Source organism: Hakea prostrata, chromosome 1, assembly GCF_041222555.1.
Source record: "Hakea prostrata isolate BN-2017 chromosome 1, UWA_Hpros_2, whole genome shotgun sequence".
In the NCBI taxonomy this organism is placed as follows: domain Eukaryota; kingdom Viridiplantae; phylum Streptophyta; class Magnoliopsida; order Proteales; family Proteaceae; genus Hakea; species Hakea prostrata.
Genome location: NC_142600.1, coordinates 19,654,773 through 19,676,258, shown reverse-complemented (window position 1 = coordinate 19,676,258; position 21,486 = coordinate 19,654,773). Strand labels below are relative to the sequence as shown.

General features: G+C 39.3%; 2 protein-coding genes and 2 non-coding genes across 4 annotated transcripts; all 4 read left to right on the top strand.

Moving 5' to 3' along the window:
- The first annotated feature begins 2,110 nt into the window (after positions 1-2,110).
- Positions 2,111-3,380, top strand: LOC149028125 (Tetratricopeptide repeat (TPR)-like superfamily protein). Its single transcript, XM_089168693.1, has one exon. It carries the CDS (start codon positions 2,239-2,241, stop codon positions 3,250-3,252), a length of 1,014 nt encoding a protein of 337 aa, XP_089024819.1. The 5' UTR covers positions 2,111-2,238; the 3' UTR covers positions 3,253-3,380.
- An 85-nt stretch (positions 3,381-3,465) lies between these two features.
- TRNAE-CUC (transfer RNA glutamic acid (anticodon CUC)) lies at positions 3,466-3,538 on the top strand. The gene has a single exon. It is a non-coding gene; the product is annotated as a tRNA-Glu (tRNA).
- Positions 3,539-6,753: 3,215 nt separating this feature from the next.
- Positions 6,754-16,753, top strand: LOC149028123 (sequence-specific DNA binding transcription factor). The gene is given in 4 exon segments (XM_089168684.1): positions 6,754-7,122; positions 7,125-7,496; positions 7,498-7,936; positions 15,514-16,753. Coding segments are annotated over 4 exon segments (918 nt in total). The 5' UTR covers positions 6,754-7,026; the 3' UTR covers positions 15,525-16,753.
- A 1,404-nt stretch (positions 16,754-18,157) lies between these two features.
- TRNAI-AAU (transfer RNA isoleucine (anticodon AAU)) lies at positions 18,158-18,231 on the top strand. The gene has a single exon. It is a non-coding gene; the product is annotated as a tRNA-Ile (tRNA).
- Positions 18,232-21,486: the final 3,255 nt, after the last annotated feature.

The following is a 21,486-nucleotide window of genomic DNA, read 5'->3' as shown; positions in this document are numbered from 1 at the left end:
AGTCAAAATATCTAGGAGTGTATTGAGTAATATACGAAACCCTAAATAGGGTATTACTCCGTGGATGTAGGCAATTTGGCCGAACCACGTAAACTCTGGTGCATTGCGTTTTTTGTTTATTTTTCTTTGTTGCACATATTGGAGTGCCTTGATTACAGAGTGGTGGTACACTGTCTGGTAGACCCAGCCACATTGTGGTGTGTGGTGGACGTGTCCTTGTGCAGTTGATAGCTACAAGTGGTACACTGTCTGATAGACCCAGTCACATTGTGATAAATTTTTGAAGACACTGATTCACCCCCTCTCAATGTCAATCTGAGAATAACAGTATTTTTTTATTTAAATATATGTTGTAATTACGTATTTTATCTTACACATGTACCACTGGGGTTGGAGTAGTATTCTCTGGGGAAGAGATCGAAGCCTTGAAACAAGGTTTGGGTTGGTCCACTGGCAAAGGGTACTTTGTGGATTTATGGGTTGATCATTGGTTGCTTTCTACAACTGGAATGTCTCCGATTCGTTCATGATCTGTGGATCTACAATGCAATCGAGTAGAAGAATTGACTGATCAAGAATAGATGACATGGAAGGTTAATGTGGTTTAAGAGGTGATTCATCCGGATGATGTGCAAAAGGTACTCTCCATTTCGCTTCGAGAATTTCCAAGTGAGGATCGTTTGCTTTGGTGTTTTGGAACAGCTAGAAGATTTATAGTTAAATCTTGCTATCATCTTTTAGCAGCCCTTAAGAATAGGGCAATTCTGCAGCAAGCTTCAACTTCACGAGGCTCAAGTCGTCAAATGATACCAAAGGAGGTGTGGAAGGTACTTTGGAAATGTAAGACACTACCTAAAATCCATCGTTTTCTATGGAGGGGTTGTATGGATGGGCTTGCTACAATTGCAAGACTGTCTCATCATGGCATGTAGGTGTCTCAGATGTGCCTTCATTGCGGTGCTGAAGAGAACGTTGGGCACATTCTTTTAGGGTGTAGTTATGCTCGTATGATTTGGTACGATTGTGGTTTGAGTTTCAGCCCACCTGATGGATGGTTCATCGCCTTTGCTGTCTGAATTTTTATAATTTTGGTTGCTAGTTAGAACTCCGGATAAGAGAGCTCAGTGGTGGTTGTGTACACTAAGCTCTTTTATTATGTGGCAGTTATGGCTCTCTCGCTCCAAGTTAGTGTTCAAGCATAAAGAAACACCTCCTGTACTGGTTATTAATTAGGGAAGGCTTAGCAGCGGCTACAGAAATTCAGCAAGCCTAGGACAATAGAGCTTCAACTGCCATGATTGCTGAAATGCTAACTTCTGACAGAGATGCATGTTGGTTTTGGCTTGCAATCATTTTTTTTAATATTTTTATTTATTTATTTATTTTTATTTTTTTTGTTATTGGTGCTCTTTTAATCCTGGAAATGAAATACAGTTTGCAAAGGCATTTAAAGGAGGATGGATTATGCATTTGGAGATGGCAAAAGATCGTGTGTTTTTTTTGTCTTCCTGCCTGGTTATTTTGACTCTAGTCTTCTAGGTTAAGCCTTATGTCTTTCCCATGCTATGAATGACGAGCTTCACTTCAGTGCTGCGCATTAACCGTGAAGCCAACGGTCAAGACCAAGATTTCGATCTCGATCGTCCATTTTGTTTTGACTAGAATTTTTATCAGATCCATTTTCCTCTAAACGAAGGACACGTGTCCATTAGTCATATTCAAAGATTGAGGTAAGATTTAAAAGAGATAAAACAAAATTATTTTAATTTAATCTCAATCTTTGGATGTAACTTGATGGATACGTGTCCTTCATCTAAGGGGGAAATGGATTCCTTCATAAAATTCTGTCTTGACTAATTGTGCCCCACATATTGATAGAAAATTTTCTATCTTAATTTAATCTCAACCTTTCGATGTGACTAATGGACATGTGTCTTTTGTCCAGAGGGAAATGAATGGTCGATTTCCGACAAATAAATGGACCAGATAAAATTCGTCTTTGAGTCATTGCGCCCTCCCCATATTAATCAAGACAATGGTAGTTCAGGCCCACTTGAAAATCTAAATAGCAGCCCACCAACCCAACCCAGCCCAGCCCATTTATGATCAAAAGTCTGGAAATCAGTCGGAGCAAAGTAAGAGTATCTTCGTTGTCAGAACCCTTAAAACGCACTTCTCATCCCCTTCGCTCGTCCTGAAAGCTGAATCTAGGATCTTAAACCCTAAACTCCCTAAACTATGTTGGCGAGAATTATCAAAACCCATGCGAAGATGAAGCTCTCGTCTTCCCCTTCCCTCCTCTGCATCACTTCCCGTTTCCTCTGCACGCCCACCACCGAAAATGCCCGATATTCCTGCCCAGATGAACCCAACTCCGCCTACTACGATGACCTCGTCGGTGAAGCCGGTCGTGCCCGAGATTTCAAGACTCTCCACCAGATTCTCAATAAACGTTACAAAGATGGATGCTTCAACACCAGCAAAACATTCAATTTCATCACCAGCTATGAAGACGACCTCTCAATCCTTGACACTCTCATCGAGACAATCTCGAATCTCGACAAAGGGTTTGCCCGCAAGAGCGCCTTCGATGCCCTCATTGCCCGTCTCTGCAGATTGGATCAATTCCAGGAATCTCTGCGCGTTGTCGAGGTGATGATTCACGATAACCATGGAATCAACACCTGCACTTTCCACCCAATCCTCAGCGCCCTCACGAGGAAAAAGAGAATGCCAGAAGCCCATCGCGTATTAGCCCTAATGAGAGACACTAAGATCAACCCAGACGTCACCTGCTACAACTACCTCCTCACGGCGTACTGCGTCATCAGAGATCTTTCTGCTGCTGTTGGAGTTTTGACGACGATGCGGGAGGCGAAGATTGAAGCGGATTCGAGGACTTACGATGCGATGGTGCTTGGGGCTTGTAAGGTAGGGAAGATTGAAGGGAGCTTGGTGATCTTGAGGAGGATGGAGGAAGAAGGTGTACCTGCTTTGTATTCAACGCATGCTCATGTTGTTAATGGATTATTGAAGTTGGAGTACTTTGAGCAGGCGGTGGAGTTCGTATTAAGCGTTGCAGGAAAGGATACCGCGTTGGATGCTGAGAATTTTGGGCATCTGGCGAAGTCTCTGATAAAGGAGAAAAGATTTGAGGAAGCAAAGCTGATTTTTGGAGAGATGAATGAGAGGGGATTGCGAATGGGAGACAAATTGAGAGAAGATTATCAGAAATTGATGCGATTTCTTTGATGTATTTTGTAACTAAACTAGCAATGATATGATATCATTTGGTTCATCGTTTCTTCTTGTTCCCCTGTTTTTTCACAAACGATAAATTTCCAACGTTCTACATGGTGCGAAAAAATTCTAACTCCTTACCCAGTTACCTCTTGAAAAACGAAAAAATGAATTGAGGTTATTACTTATTAGTCTAAATTTAATAATTCCACTACGAGTAACAATTCCGTTGTAGTCTAGTTGGTCAGGATACTCGGCTCTCACCCGAGAGACCCGGGTTCAAGTCCCGGCAACGGAAATTTTTTAATTTTCTCCGATTTTTCACTTTCACCTTTTCGCCCTTTAAGTTTTACTTTTTGTGTTCCGCTTTTATCAACTTTTTTATTTCTATATTCTTATCTTCCCTTTCTTTCTTAAAAGGAAATATATATTTTTCAACCCTTTCTTCCTTTCGTTTCTTTTGGTTTGTGTTTCCCCAAAAACTTTTGAAGAACCAGTTGTATCTGCGAAGACCGACATTTTTTTTATAAACTTGACTATATAAAGTCAATGATAAAATTGAATATTATCATTAAAATATGCACTGCTCTTCTCATGTACAAGTTGGTCAAAATTGATTACATTACAGGTATCTACAACCATTTTCTATAGGATTGTCTTGCACAAATATATTAGTAATGGGTTGAACAACCACATATGTAAAGACCCTTGGCTACCCTCCCTTCTATTCATAAGCATCTCCACCCGCTTCTAGTTGGTGAACAGTGATTTGATTGACTGGCATAATTTCCAATGAAATCCTCTCTCCCATGGGAGAGGATACTTGGGTTTGGGAGTAAAACATTACATGGGAAATTTACTGTCAAATCATCATACTATCAATGTTTATCAATGGCTGACATGCAGCAGAACATAGCTTATTCTTCCTAAGACTCCCCAATGTTGGAAAAGCATTTGAGAAATATCTGGCTTGCTCCAAATAAAGCATTTTATTTAGAGAGCCTTATATGAAGGTTTTCAATTGAATAAGGGATTGCTTGAAAGAAAGAATGTTTTCTCTTCTCTTTGTTTACTTTGTCGTTCATCTTGTGAGTCAATTAGTCATGCTTTATTCTTTTGTAAACATGCATAGGATTGTTGGAGATTATCTCCCCTACAAATATACACATTTGAATTTTCAAGTTCGATCTTCTATATTGAATGGATTTGTAATGTGCATTCTAAGTTCAAATCTTGCGTGTTGTGATTTAAATAATTTAGATATTACGTGGAGTGCTCTTTGTTAGTGTATATGAAAAACTAGGAATGCAACCTCATTCTATGGAAGCATTACCTCCATCTCACATACATTAGTATAATTTTCTTCATTAGTTTGTGAAATTAATTATTGTTGAAATAGGATGTCTGAAACGTCTTCTCTAGAAAATACTGACACTTTTGCTCCTCTCAATACAAGTGATTTGTTCAAACTATTAACAAATTGTTTTTGGATCAAGCATGGCATGCAAGGACATAGAAGTTGTATTCTTTGGAGTCCTATAGGTGAATTTGTTGCAGCTCAAGCATGTTTTTGTGCAGCGGAGCTCGGAGTTTGTCTTTTTTTTTTTTTGGTGGCATGTTCCCCCTTTTCATTGTGGATAAGTTTTAAACCACACCATCCAATTTCGCATATGCATAAAACCACAACTAAGTCTTGAAATCCACATTATCACATTTTAACTTTAGACTTTTATGTATGCATGAGCCGAATTGATGGTATGGGTTTAACTAATTCACATGGCATTCATCTAGTGGCTAGAAGGAAAGGAAGCACCAAGCTGCTAGACGTTGATTATCTAAATCCTTCCAATGTGTCTAGAAGCTAAAGGCGAATCCATTCACAATCTAACGTGTCCAATGCCAATGTTAGGTATCCACTAATAGACTTGGAACATGTATGTCCCAAAGGTTGATAGGGCAAAAAATTTAAGGATTGTGGCTATCCAAATGTTGGATGCCCCTACTCATGGGTGGGCTTAGAGTTAATCCCAATCCATAGCCCTTATTGCGACAAGTGACAAATTTGACAATATTTCGATTCGAGGGGCATAGTTCTTGTGGAACATCGTTTTTACATGTTTCCATGCTAAAAGACCAATTTTTTTGTTTAGAAATGGACATTTGATAAACTCTTACTAAAATATTTTCAATTTGACCACAATATGAAAAATCTTATTTTCAATGAAAAAGACGAGAAAATAAAACAGAGAATAAATCATCTGGGCTCCACCTATAGATCAGATAAATCAAGTAAAAACTTGAACCAAAATCAGCTCAAAAAGCTAACTCTACACCATAATAAAATTCAGAAGTTCAACCCCAAAAGCAAACACCCAAAAATAATTGAAATTGTAGCAGCAGTCAAACCAGTTTGCGAGCTGCTTTAGGTGACAATGGGTTTCTTTTCTTCACATACACATCAAAGTCAGAGAAAAGCTCCACCACACCTACATGATAGACATATCAACACCAAAAGGGTTAACTAATCACCCTGATGATGGATAAGCCAAAAGCGACTGATGTGCTATGGAAGCCTGAACTTACACGGAAATTGCTTGGGTCATGCGCATTAATGTCAAGTCGATATTTCGGTGGTCAGATCCGAAATTTCGGTCGAGATTCAATCTCAACCGTTGAATTTTGACGGTTAAGATCAAAATTTCGACCAAAACTTCGATCCAACAGTCCAAAATGTGTGGCTTGATGGTTCTGCACGTTAAATGCACAGGACCCAAACAAGACCCCTACACCCAAGGATATTAGGGAGAGAATCTTGTGTGGATAGGGATCCGTATCATAGAGGAGTTGGGAGACATCAAAGGAAGGAGATCTTCCCCAAAAACAAAAGGGGGATTCCTAATTCGACGATTATCCTCTTAAGTTAAACATTATAAACACCCAACTCTTTAGCAGGGCAAAGGTAATCAATTCTTTTTGAGATCTAGTATTGAGATTCTACGCATTCATAGAGTCTTCGAGTGTTGCTCATTACTGACTTGACCGTCGGAAGCGGTCTCCCGACCACACATCGTCGGTCTACATCTAACTTTGTCCTACAAGAAGCGTGGACTCCTGCGCTTGAGCAGAATCCAAACGCATCACACCAAAAAGAAAAAGGAAAAAGGAACAGAAACAAGCTCATACTTACCTTTGTTCAATCCAACAAGCATCCCTTGCTTGGGCAGAAACAACTACATGTCATTTGTGAACTAATACGGAGCCCTTGTTTCTTTCAACTCCATTTAACAAAATAAATAGACATGAACGCCATTGCAAAGCATTGCCTATAAGGGAGAGAGCACTAACAAAATATATACATACATGTCTGAGTGCCGCAACCGGCGACATATGTACCGGATTCGGATAACCTCCGATCCGATAAAAGTCGTGTTTAACCGGAAATTGGTTTTTATGATTTCTCCATAATAAGAATAAAGAATCCCATTCCCACCCTGGTAACTAATTAGAGGTAACTCTCGCGTCTAACTAACTAAACCGGTCAGGTTAGACTCGGTGATCAGATGCATAGCCGACGGCGTTGTTCTGCACTCCTCACCCATTCGGTGGGGACGGAAACGGAATCGGATGTTTATCCTCTTCACTCCGTTTTAGTCGCCTCCTTCGCTTCCGGCGTACCATAGCATACCTACCTTCTATTACTCGCCCCTCTCCCTTCCTCTACCCTTACTTCTGTTCTGCTACAACACCGACACGGGGGTCGTCGATCACCAAAGACGTCAATAGCTCATGAAGGAAGCCATGGAGGATCAGGGAGCGCACGGCAATCCTCGACCTCATCAACGTCACCCAAATTTCCCTCACGGCAGCAGCGGCGGCGGCGCGGCGGCGGCGGTGGTGGTCGCGAAGACTGTTGGAGTGAAGGAGCTACCTCAACCCTAATTGAAGCCTGGGGTGACCGTTATCTCAAGCTAAGCCGCGGCAATCTTCGTCAGAAAGACTGGAAGGAGGTAGCTGACTCTGTTAATGGACGTCAGGGAGGTATCAAGCCTCGCAAGACCGATGTCCAATGCAAGAACCGTATCGACACCCTGAAGAAAAAATACAAGCTCGAAAAGTCTAAGCCAGGTTCGTCAAGATGGCCTTTTTACTCTCGTCTTGATATGCTTGTCGGCACCAATTCCACTTCCTCCAACCCCAAGAAAAAACATACCTCACCGCCGTCGCTGCCGTCACCTCTACCTCCACCTCCGCCGCCGTCGTTTTCTCAAGCCTCCTCCGGTCTCGTTTGCGATCAAGCATTGCAAGGAGAAGAAAAATCCTAATACCTCCATCTATTCCGCTGGGTCTTCTTCAAAGTCGAGGCTCAACTCGGACGACTCATCTGAGAGTTCTCGCGGTGGTTTGGGCGATGATCGAGATGAGGATATGTTGTTAAATGGTGGCCCTCGAAAGCAGCCTAGGATAGACAAGGATTCTTCGTCTGATGCGGCGGGGATTAGGGAGTTGGCCAGAGCGATTCTTAAGTTTGGGGATATTTATGAGAAGATTGAGAGTTCAAAGCAGGATCAGATGATGAAGTTGGAGAGGCAGAGGATGGAGTTGACCAAGGATCTTGAGTTCCAGAGGATGCAGATGTTTATGGAAGCTCAGCTTGAGATCGAGAAGATGAAGCGCCCTAAGCATGCGTCTATTTCAGGTCAGCTGCAATCCTACCTTATGCTCGTTATCATTGATTTCTACTTCACTGCACCCAATTCCTCGTGTATTGGATTCTTTGTTGTTACACTGTTGGAGTTGTCATGTGACTGAAGTTAGACGTCCATGAATGACCATTATCCATGGCATTCTGGACGAGAACTTCCAATTTCTTCAGATTCTCTACTGTGTTCCTTTCTGCTTTCTCAACTTTAAACCCGAGAAGAATGATAAGAAGGAGCTGCAGAGTTGTAATCATCATTATGGTCTCCTTCTTAAGGTTGCAATAAGTGTGCGGATCCAGGTATTCTCATCTCCTTGTGCTTGAACTCCACCGGTGCTTTCTCCAAAGATTTATGGAATTGTATTCCTGAACTCCCCAGATATTGCAATACATAACAGACTGAATAAATATTGATTTGGTACTATAGATGCTGTTGGGGTTCCATCATACTACAAACTTTTGATTATTGTTTGGGATCTATCAGAATAGCTATGGGTTAGGCAGGGACTTGCAAGTATTATGGATGTGCCCTAACTAGAACAGGTGTTGATGGACTTTGAAGCTTTAAAAAGTTTTTCACACAAGTTTTGAGTGGACCCCACTCTCATATACCCCATTTATTGTCAACTTGTGAAAATTTTGGTGGGCTCTTGGAGAGAGGTTGGCAACATGTTACAATGCTGAATATTTTGACAAAAGTTGAGCACCAATGAGTTGGCAAGTGGCAATACTAGTACTCTGGAGGAAAGAGGCTCTCTTCTGACGGATCAATATTTTTAACTTTTGGGAAAAGGAAAACTACCTGTTTGCATAGCTCCTGTGTGAGTGAAGTACTCTCCTACTCCTCCCATGGGATAAATACCTATGTAGTGTAGCCTTAGATAGGACTGAGGGCCAGTTAAAGGGATCTCAAACTGAACCTGCTCGAATTGTTCTGATTTAAGGTTTCAAAAGGAGAAGTGGAGAATTAGGATTTCTAGGTTTCAGTTTGGCTGAAACTTGGATCTTGTGCAGGGGAGGCTGAGGGGGTGGTTCAATCCAAATGGGGACTAATGTTGATGGTGGAAACTGAAAGATATGGTCTGAATTAGGTTTTTGCAAGAACTAGGGTTTAAGAGGTTGGGTGGGACTAAAGGAGGATCAAGTAAAGATCTTGGTTCAAGATCTCCATCTTGAGGTCCATCTCGCCAACTCAAGAAAGAGAATGCTCGATACTAGGTTGGTGAAATTTCCCCCCCAACTTGAGGGATGTTAGGGTCATTCGGGATGAAACTTGCTATCCAGCCTATTTCTTCCTTTTTGAACCAGTGGTGACCTCATATCCTATGGAAAAAAAGAGCATAAATGTGAGTTCTGCTTCAGACACAATTGGGAAATGTATATGCTGAAGTGAAACCTCTAGATGGTTTTGGGATGTCAAACAAAGAAACTGCTAGTCAGTGTGTCTTGATAATGATATGGGTTCTGTAGGTTTCCTGGAAGTAAGGGGTGATTTGGGATCGTTCACAATGATGCATATGGGATGTGGGTAGGTTCTTGTAATGGGGTTTTTCCAAAAACAGAAATTGAAAGGGGAAGTTAGGGTTCAGGATTAGAAGGTTTAGAATTAGAACTTTAGGTTTGAATCAATGCTTAGCTGAATAAGAAAAATTTTGATGACTGGGCAGCTAGTATTCTCGATTTGGAATGCTTGCACCTGAAGCTGTTCTTGAGCAGTGAGTGTTGCCTTGAAGAACCTTCTGGGCTTTACACTCTCCCATTAACAATCCTCTCGGACACTTTTCACCGTAAGTTAACCGAATATTACTCACCAATCCCACTAGTTTTGGTATTACTCTGTTACCACACTCTCACCATGGAGAAGAATGCAGCAGCCCTCTGGAACTTGCAATAGCAATAAATTTCAATAGTAATAACTTGTTCTCCTAATGCCCATGATCGGGCCTATATAAAGGGCTGGCTTAAGGCCTAGTCCTATTCCTTGTTAGAAAAGAAATCAGAATCTGGAAGGAAACATATCAAGAATCTGTTATGCTACTCATGGAGGGCGTGGGTCCCACAATTTAATGCTATTAGTTAATCATGTGCAATTCATATGTTAACCTTTTTTCTTTTTCTTTTTTTGGATAATAAAAATGAAATATATTAAGGCTTAATAGGTCTAATGATTACATGCACATGTTAACTTAAATTGAACTCTTGGTTCCTTTGGTTGGTTCCTTTGGTTCCATTGGTTCCATTTCAGAACATAAAAAATTTAAACCTAGTAGTAACAGCTAAAGAAGGGCTCATTAACCCTAGACTTATTCCCAAGAAAAGAAGCTTATTGCAGTGATGGATCTGCATCATATGTTGCTGACATGTGCTCTCATTGGCCCCTGTGGTGTTTCAGGCGCTACATGCCCAGCAGTGACACTCGCAGACTTTAATTTCCCAGGCGAGATGTCCCTAACCCAGGCCCCCTGAGTTGCTGGTGCCTTCCTCTTCTGTTTGGGCTTCTTGTTTTTTTTGCCCTCGTTATGGGCATCGCCCGTCTGTTTCTTCTCAAGCCTCCCTGTGCTTCCGGGGCCGTTGCCCGCCGCCGTCAGTTGAATATCCACAATCAGTGGCCCAATACCATTTAACAAGTCCATTCTCAACATGTAACAAGCAGCATCTCAACGACCCAGCATCTCTTCATTAAGTGACCGATGACACCAACAACAAAGGAGGTATCTAAATGAGTAATGGATCAGATAAATAAGCTTTCCTGTATTGATGCTTGCCCTCAAATTCTTTGTTAAATGTCGCATGCCTCTTGTTGCAGATGAGGATCCATGGGCTATCAATTATTCTATAATCCAACATGCCAATTTCAGTTAGAAGATTGAAAACACATTTCCTCTGAGACAATTTAACACCATTTTTACCAAGAATGACTTTGATTCCCAAGAAATATCAAAGGATGACTTGTTCCAATTTCCATTTGAAAGATGCTGATGTAAATATGTGATATAGGACAAAACATGAAGAAAAGGAGGCCAAAACATTATTCTTGTGAATAGTGTCACTGCCCCTTTATTTTGCCTTTGGGTGAATGATGCTAGAAGATCTTTGGGGCACAAGATGAGATCATGTAAAAAATTTATAGAAGGGTCAATTTTGTTCATGTCTGGAGGAATTTGGAGTTCATGTAGTGTCTTTTTTTTCTTCTTCAAATCAAAGGCTTAGTTTCTATTTTAGAAACCTTGCAACTTGAGAATCAGTTTTATTTCTTTGCAAAGTTAATTATAATTCTTAGAATTAGTAGTTTCTAATTTCATGCAACTTTTGGAGATCAAGCTTAAGGCTCTCTATATATTTGTAATAAGCTATAAAAGCATTGAACTCCAGTTTGCCTATCAAATCACAAACAGATCTACCTGCAAAATGCCTTAAAAACCAAGCCCAATCGGGAGGGAAACCAAGGGGTCATTGGGGAGCAGGGCCAAATGGAGGAGATGGCTCCTCCCCCACAAGGAGTGGGAGGAAGGGGTCTTTTAAGAGAAGAAAAGATGATCCACATCTTCAAGGTTGTTCCAACAAAAGTGCAGTTTGGGTTGGCATTGAGATGTCTATGGTTAAGAAAGGCCTGGGTGGGGAGGCAAAGGTTGAAGGCTCTCCACGTGTAAAGGAGTGGCTAGGGATGTGGTTTTTGAACCAAACAAGGGGGAACCAATCTGCAGGAGGGGAAGGTGGGTGGATAAGGTTCCAAGCCGAAACTAAGGAGAAAGAACTTGGGGGAGGGAGACTAGATGATGAGGTCACGGGGAAGGGAGGAAGCCGGGGGGGGGGGGGAGGTTGGACAAACTTGAGTGAAACTCAAAGAGGAAGATGGGGGAGGATTCTAGGAATTACTGGAGATGAAATCCAACAGGAGGGTGAGTTTGCGGATACGAGAGGCATAGACTTGGCGACCAAGGAGGTTATAGAGGACACCTAAGGGATGCTAAGATCCAACCAAAATGGGTGGTGGACTCGTCAGTGACATGGATTAGTAATGGTAGGAAGAGCAAGGGGTATGAGAAGGAGGAGCCTCCTCCAAACCCACGAGGGGTTGGGGGGAAGGGAGACCATCCAAATGGAATCACTTCACAACAAGTGGGAATAAACCCAATTGACCCAGATAGAGTCATGCTTGGTAGTGATCTTCCAAATGAGCTTTAGGAGACTAGCATTGTTAAATTCACAGATACGACAAAAGCCAAGACCTCCCACCAATTTGGGCTAGCAAGCAGACAACCAACTAATGGGGTGGAGGAATCTAGAGGTATCCTGGCCTTTCGAGAGGAAGAGACATAAGAGGGACTCCATGGCTTGAATTCTAGCTTTGGGAAGGGAGAATATGCCACACCAATAAATGTAGGAAGATTGGAGGACCAAGCAGAGAAGAACCATCCTACCTGCAAAGGAGAGAAGCCTACCCTTCCAGAGCTGGAGTCTTTTCCTTATTTGGTCAAGCATGGGGGAGCAAATATTCTATTGCTGCTGTTGATTCTTAGACCACCTTCAAACTGGGTTCAGTTCAATCCATCACTTTGGGCACCAATTTCTTCCCTCTCCATCTTGCAAACTCTGCTGGGTTTACTAGCCTTTTGTTCCATATTACTATCCCTTTATCCAAGCCATCTTCCATCCCCACCAACACCTAAAACATAAACTTTCTAATTTCATTCCATATCCATATCTTAGATTCTCCCATCAGAATTCAACCAAATTTTCAGCATTGCATCCATATCTGATTCCTTCCATTTGATCCCAAGTTGGGCTCATTCGATTAAGTATTTTGGTCTACAGTCATCGAGTTACCGTTCTTGTTATAATTCACAATCAAGCCATTGGATCTTATAAAACTTGCAGCAGTGTTTCATGTATTTACAAACTTCTCCTGATCTTTGCTTGATCAGGTTTCACAGCTTCCGTTTACTTAGAACCCTAGATTTGTAATGTCCTTTGTATCTAAATTGAAATTTTGTTGGTTTTTGGACTACTCTTAAATTTTAGCTCTACATCAATAGCCTTTGACATCTTTAATGCCAGAAGAGTCATTACTAGAAATGAGAATATCATTAGTATACCCAAGAAGAACAACTTTGGCACACCATGATAATGGACAAATACGATAATTAGGTGAGCACGGACTTGATACACAACCCTCCCCCTACCCCCCCCCCCAAAAAAAAAAAAAAAACTGTATAAAACTTGTCTAACTAGGCATGAGGAGATTGCCATTGGTAGTGTATCCTTTGGCAACCAAGCAAGCATTTAGGTGCTTATTGCACCATCAGATTGTTATAATACTCTCCCATCAACCTCTTACAAGCTCCTTCCCTTGTTAAGTGACATGTTTGGCGATCCAACAAGGCATGCATTCCACATCAATGCCAATTTCCCAAAGCATCTTGGAACTTGATAGGCAAAGGCACTGTAGATGAAGACATGAAAATTGTGAAGTAGAGCTAGAAAATGAGAAATGGTAACAAATTAAGAAAGGGGATGAGCAATATTAGATTTTTTAGTGCAAGAAATATCTAACCTCATTTAGTTGGGATGAGGCAAGTAGTAGTAGTGATGAGGATATTAAGAAGAGATGGGAAATCTATTTTTGTAGTCTACTCAACGAGTACACTTCAAGTATCTATGATTCAGACAATTACACCATCCACCAAGGCACCAATTTTCAAACATTTTTATGGAAAATTTCAATGTTCGAATTAAAAGAAGCACCAAGGAGGATGAAACTAGGCAAGACACAAGTTCCTGATGAAATCCCAATAGAAGTATAGAAGAGCTTAGGAACCCATGGGCTAGCTTGGTTGACTATGTTGTTTAATAAGATTATGCATAGGGAAAATGCTAGATTATTAGAGGAGAAACATCTTGGTTCCAATTTACAAAAATAAAGGAGATATTCAAAGCTATAACAACTATAGAGGTATTAAATTTATGAGCCATACTAAAAAATTATGGGAGAGAGTAATTGAAACTCGTTTGAGATATTTAACCTCAATTAAGGAGAACCAATTTGGGTTTATGCCGGGAAAATCTACGACAAAGGCTATTTATCTAAGTAGGAGACTTATGGAAAGGTATAGAATGTAGGAAAGAGCCTATGGTATTTATTGACCTAGAAAAACTTACGATAGAGTTTGTAGAAAATTAATTTGGCAAGTACTAGAGAAAAGAAGGATCACAAGTAAATATGTGGACATAGTTAAGGATATGTATGATGATTCAATGACAAGTGTAAGAACAATGGGGGGACAAAGTAATGAATTCTTAATTACAGTTAGGCTACATCAAATATCAACTTTAGGTCCATATCATTTGCACTTGTAATGGATGAATTAACTAAAGACATTCAAAGTGAGGTTCCTTGGTGTATGTTTTTTGCTGATGATTGTATTGATAGAGAAGATTCAAGTAGAGATTAATACCAAGTTAGAATCATGGAGAGCAGCTTTGGAATCAAGAGGCTTTAAACTATGTAGAACGAAAACTCGAATATTTAATTTGTAATTTTAGTCATGATCGGGTAGACAATGAGGTGATGAGACTCCTTAGAGTGATTGTTTTAAGTACATTGTTTCAATCATAAATAAAAGAGGTGATATAGAGAATGATGTTTTCTAAAGAATTAAAATAGGGTGGATGAAGTAGAGAGGTGTGTCTGGGTAGTGTGTGATCGATGTAATCCATTAAAGCTTAAAAGAAAATTCTATAGGACCGTCGTTCAACCAACTATAATGTACAGTGCAGTGTTAGGCTATTAAAAAGAATCATATAGATAAACTCAATATAGCAAAAATGAGGATGTTAAGATGGATGAGTGACAAAACTAGGAATGATCATATTAGAACTACACTTGAAGTTGCTCGCATAAATGATAAGCTACGTGAAAGTTGTTTGAGCTGGCACAACCATGTTCAACAAAAGCACATAAATGTCTCTGTGCAGGAGAAGTGATATAAATCCAAATTGAAGGAACTAGAAGAGCTAGGGGCAGACCTAAGGTAACCTTAAGAGCAGTGGTGAGATAGGATATGCATAGCTTAGGCCTTGTATTTAGCATGGCCTCAAACATAACTAGTTGGAGGGTAAGAATCCATGTAGCCGATCCCATTTAGTTGGGACAAGGCTTATTGTTGTTGTTGTTGTTGTTGAAGGCAAGTGGTAGTGTGTCATTTTTTAGGGGTAGAAGATCAGCTACCTTTAGAAAGATTGAATTACATTTCAATGGAGGAATAATCCTAAAAAATGCATGATGTTGCATTGGGGAATCTATTTTGGGATTAGTGGTGGTTGATTCAACCCACAATCATGAGTTTAAATCCTTGGGTGGTAGGATACTCTTCATTATATTTCACTGCATTTGATTCAATGGATTCTTCTAGTGCTTCTCTTAATCACTCTTTGATAGCTTTTAGGTATATTGAAAAGAAAATGTACCTGGTGGGATGCATTGTTTATGCCTTTGCTTATTCCTGCTTTCTGACCCTGATTGTCTATTCAGAGTCTAATAGACAGTTTCTGTGTTGTTGGCACAAATTTGACAGGGAAGTTGTAGTTGGAGGCAGAGTGAGGTTGACCACCTTGGTAGGTGAGGATGACTTGCCCTGTAACCATACATGAACAATCTCATGAGGTAGATCATGACAGTACCAGAATGTCGTTTTTTGAGTTATTTGGCCTGACATGCTTTTATGTAGTGATACTTGTACATGCGTCTTAATCACCATAGGGATCTGTTTTCCCCCCTTCTTGGAGTGAGTTTTTCTTTTGCCTCTTGCGTCAATTTGTTGATATACAGGTGTCAAGCATCATTAGTATTGATGTTGCTAGAACTTTGAGTCTTTCAGGTAGTTTTAACTGACAGGAATATTAAGCTGGATAATGCAGCATCTTGGTTACCAAAAATCTGGTTGTCTGCTTAACATTAGATCTGAACAGCAGCCTACATGAAGCAACAAACCAACCCCCAACCCCCTTTTCTTTTTCATTTTTTTTACAGCCATAGCTTGGTTAGTTGTAATTGGGTTGGTTTTGTGCCAGATGTGTACCATTTTTCCTTGAGCCAAAACCTGCAGCCTCAATTATCTGCATCGTGAGGCAATCATGGCTTCTGAATTGCTAATCAACTTTGGTATAAGCAAAATATTGTATAAATGAAACTTTCCCACTTCAAAATGAAGAGAGAAATTCTGCAACAAAATCTGAAACTTACTATTGTTGTAAAAATTTCAACTAAATTCATCAAGGTGTAGCTTGCTGGATTCCATTGCTTTTTGCTTCTTAGATCTAGGGTAGAGTGCTATGCAAAACATGTATCCAGGGGGTGGTGTAGGATAACACAGTCAGGTTCACAGAAGGTGGGATGATCATTCCATGCCTTACCGTGCTTGGGTGCAGAGTCAAAAGTGACTACTACCTGGCTCGGCATTTCTTGTACATGTGATATGGGCAATATGTCTAATTTTTGGTACTGTAGCCAATCAAAGAAATCACTCTCTGAGGAATTAGTCAAGCCAAACCTCAAATCTCTGCCATGAATGGAAATCTTCAGGAACCATTTGAAACAGTGAAATTGAGCAGCCTTGCAGAATGAATTTACTATTTGTATTTTTAGAATCAGGTTTTTGTTTTAATTCGACTTTTTCAGTTTGGTGTTCAATGCCTGTTAACCGTCCTAATTGTATTGATTTGAATTCCACTGGAAATAGAGAAGTTCATGTTGATTGTTGGGGCTTCAAGCTCAGCTGAACACTGGCAATTTTTCTCTCGTGGATTACAGAAGCGTGCTTGAATTCCAAAAAATGCAGAATGGTTGATGTGGGATTTTATTTAAATTTCAGTGTGGAGGATTCATCAAGCACTCCAGTGGTTGGATCAGGTCCAAAATCTGTAATTCCTTCTCTCTTCTGTTCCTGTGTTGGACCGACCCACTAGTTCGAAAGTCCTGTGCAATCTGCTCATCTATTATTAAGATGTCCATGGTGGTTGTGTGCAGGTTTGTTGTTTGATTTACAACAATCCATGCTTGCGTTCAGACTTAATTAACTGGATAATGCAACGTGGAATCATAGAATGGTATGGTTAAAAGAGGTCGTCCCACCTTAGAGAGTGATTTCTTTGATTGGCATACGAGTGTGGATCACAAGAGAGACTAAAATGTGGAGAGCTATGGATTTGTATGTCAAGGAACTGTGCCTGAAACGAATGCTTTTCACTTCTCACCTGATTAAGGAATATAAAACCAGAGGCAGGAAGGTAGGTATAAAGTGTATGACGAGCTCTAGAAGTTATACCAATGTAATCGTCACGGCCAAGATTTGAAGTATTTCATGATACTAGTCGATACATATCCATATCGAATGCAACTAATATGAGTTCTGTAATAAATTGTACTAAAAATACATGAATGCGATATAAGACGATATGTCTTTTAAAATCACCTAACCAATATAATACTCCATACTAATACTTTAAACCTTGGTTACAGCAAATTTAGATCCTCTCCAAGGAGGATATTGCCCATAGAGTGCCCAGTGAGCCTTCAGAGGATGCCACGTGTTCGATTCCAATCTAAAGGTTATGATAAAACAGCTCATTTTTTACCCAACTTGAAACCCACACTACTGTAAAATCCGATCTAGTATCCAAGTTTCCCTCCACTTTCCAAATAAAACCTAAACTGAAAAAAAACTAAGTAAAAGAAGACTATTGAAATTGCTCCCTTCAAGAAGAAGTTAACCAGAGCCTTCTAGAAGAAATTTTCAAGAAAAAAAAAAAGAATGAAAATTAAAATCCAAACAGATTTTCCTCTTAGAGAGTGTTCGGATCTAATAGAGAAGATGAAGATGAAGCCTACGGAGATGAGAAGCAAGTGAAGAAGATGGAACGACAGATGATTTGGAAAGTGGAAGGAAGCTTGGAAACTAAATTGGGTTTGGGGATATTAGTTGAGTTTTATAGTAGTGTGGATTTCAAGTTGGGAGGGGGAAAAAAAGAGAAGAAGTTGTTTTATCATAGGCCTTTAGATTGGAATAGGACACGAGGGATTTTCTGAGGGTTCACTCGACACTATGGGCGATATCCTCCCTGGTGAGATCTTACAACTGCCTTGAGCCTTACGTTTGTCTCCTGACACCCTGTTGAAATATTACAGGATTATTTTTGAATTTAGATATTCCACTCCAACATGGCCCATTAGCTCAGTTGGTTAGAGCGTGGTGCTAATAACGCCAAGGTCGCAGGTTCGAGACCTGCATGGGCCATTTGAGTTATTGTGTTGTCTTTTTTTTTTTAAGGAATCTTTAGCTCTGATCCAAAGTTGGCTGGGCTGGGCTGGGCTGGGCTGGAGGCTCTGAACTGAGCTTTTGGTCCAGTGCTAACTCAATAATCTTTTATTCCCGATGTAGCCCTGTATACATGTTGCACTAATATTACTGCTTTAAGGGGTCCTGTTCCTTAAATGCTCTCTTTTATTCCCAATAATCAATTTTTTTAATATTATTTAAGAAGGAAGTTTTGGAACATTTCTCCTGGAACTTCCCAAACACACCCATTGAGTCAAAATTCCACAAGAATCATTATAGAAACTTGTAACTATGCTCAAATAGGCAAGCTTCTCTAACACCTCCTTTATTTACTTTATTGATGCATTAATATAATTACCAAAAAAATAAATTTGATGCAATAATATGAATGTATATCCAGTAGTTTTCTAAAACCTTAATACATTCTATAACTGTGCTAAAAAAAACCCATATACAGGACTTGTCTTAATGCCCCTTTTGTATGCCATTACAATACTAATTTTCAGCATGCTTTATTGATAAATAAGCATTGATAAATAAACGGCTAACAAAACATTTTTTTTTTGCTTAAGCGACCAAGCGCTACCACTTGGACCAACCCCGGTTGGTACACAACATTTTTTTTTGCTACAGATGTTTACATCAAGTTGTTTTTCGGTTGAAACGTATTCTACTAAAATGAAAAAAATATTTTTTTTACTTTTAATACTACATTAACAGAGAGGCATAAATAAAATTCGGTCATATTATCCTTTCTGTTTGAGTGAGAGAGTGAGTGTCCTCTTTGCCAGAGAATCAACGACCAAATTGACATCCTTTAAAGTTGGATGAACGTACATACACATCTTCCATATTGTGAAGTTATTTTCCTACATTTTTTCACTTTAAAATAAGGTATGTAAGCCTACATTATTTATTTCTAGTAAGTTTCCATGCATAAAACTACTTTTAAGATGTTCTTGAGTATAGTGGACTTGAACCTTAATAACGGAATCTAAAGAATTTATATTAACTATCTTAATTCTTAACCACGGAATGTAAAGAATTTATATGGCTAATAAATTACTTATTTCCAGTAAGTTTCCACACGTAAAACTGCTTTTAAGACGTTCTTGAAGTATAGTCGACTTGATCCTTAATAACAGAATGTAGAGAATTTATATAGCTATCTTAATTCTTAACCACCAAATGTAAAGAATTTATATAGCTATATTAGTGCCTATGTCTAAGTCTCCTTTCTGCACCCTCTTATGACCTTATACAAAATTTCATAATATTCAACTTAACTTTTTATTTTTTTAACAATATTTTTATTTATCTTATTCATTTTACAACACCATGGTCATTTTTGGGCATAGAAACCACTCGTCCCTAGACTCCTAGAGGCAATGCTAATCAAACATGAAAATTGGTTATCCTCCAAGTTCCAAGTATCAGATACTGTTTAAGTAAAACATATGTAACTCTTTTATATGTAGCTCTTAAGAATATTACCATAATTAAATGATATTAATTTGAAAAAAAAAATGAAAAACTTCCTTTTAAGAGTGCCTTAATATTCAAAATTAATGTCGATAAATAAGGAAAGTGGGCAAATTATATTAAATCAGGAAAAAAAATCCTAGGTAATAATTGGAATTTTTTTTTAAAGCTTTGTATTAAGAGGTCAGAACTATTATATATACCACAAAGAGTGTCAAACTCATGACCGTTTTATTAAGAGGTGTCGATTATTATCAACTAAGCAACCGTTCAATGATAGAGAAAAATATTGTTGCAGTATCATTTTATTGATTGTTTTTATATCACGTTCATAGACTAAAAAATTTCCACATCTAGAACATATGTGTGATTCCATTTTCTAAACTATCATTAGAGCAGCAAGTGAATTCCTTCTTGCACTTCCCTTGTACAATACCCTTTCCATACAAGATTTCTTTAGATGGTAAATATTTATTTCTTTGCATAATCATATTAAGTGTTTTTAACCCCCAAAAAAGAAAAATATTCCCCAAAATGAAGATTTCCAAAATGATGGTTTGGCCCTGGTTCGTGTTGATTGCAACTATATAGTCAGATTATATAACTTAATTTTCTATGCTAATGTTTAGTCCTAATTGTGAAGGACAGAATCAGGTTCATTGTAGAGGTAGAACAGACTGAGACAATGGATGAGATGAGCAAGTTGGTGGGCATTGAGCTGCAGACCTGGTTCCCAAGGCCAAGTGCAACTTCATCCATGAACCGAAGGCTTGATGATGATGATGGTGATGAGCTCATGAAGGTGATCATGCAACCAAACAGGAAAGCCTACCACCCAGAAGAATCCAATGACCCATCTGCACTATTAGGAAATCCTGCTAGAATTGAAGCAACTGGAACCATTGGCATCAACCTAGGAGCCATGGGAGGAACTGCTAATGAACTCATCAGCAGTACTGGAAGAGAAAGTGCAGAACCAATTCAAGCAACCAAAGATTCCATTGTAGAAGAAAATGGAGCTGTAAGGCCCTCCAGTGGTGATGCTATTGGTGTGTCCCTAGTGGATGATGAGTTGTTCAAGAAGTTTGAGATTTTATCTCCATCATTTGGTGAGATCAACCCTAGCTCAGACAATGCAGTAGCAGCTAGCGCAGGTGCTTCCATCAAACTTGACCTTGAAAATCTTTATCATCACAGATGGTTCCGAAATTTTGATCCTAACATGGATCCAAAAAAGTTAAGAAGGTCAATTTCAAATCACTTTTGACACTCTATTTAAAAAACAAAATATATATCTTATATCCATGGTGAGGACTAACTATGTGTTTCTGTTTGTCTGTTTGTTTTCTTTCTTTCATCCCTTTATCCTTGTGTAGGATTCTTAGAAATCGATTATCTGTACAGAAGAATCGTTCTAGACAGTTGGAAAACCTTGCTCAGCTTGAACAACAACTGAATGATCTCAAGGTATATAACCAATCAATCTCCAAACATTAATTAGTTGAGTGTCTTTCTTACCTCCATAGGAAATTATCTTTGTAACATGTTTAACTAGTACAATTTTTTTAAACTCTCTAACAGGAATCTGTGACATTGATGGCCTCTCTAGTATCCGAGAATAAATATAAACAGAATGAGCTGAATATTGAAAATGATGCCATAAGGAATAGGATAGCCACAATAAGTGATGAACAGAGACTCAAATGTGGTAAGCATGTGAAAACATAAAAT

Excerpts from the sequence above, each read along its gene's own strand:
- LOC149028125 (XM_089168693.1), top strand. The coding sequence starts at position 2,239 with ATGTTGGCGAGAATTATCAAAACCCATGCGAAGATGAAGCTCTCGTCT.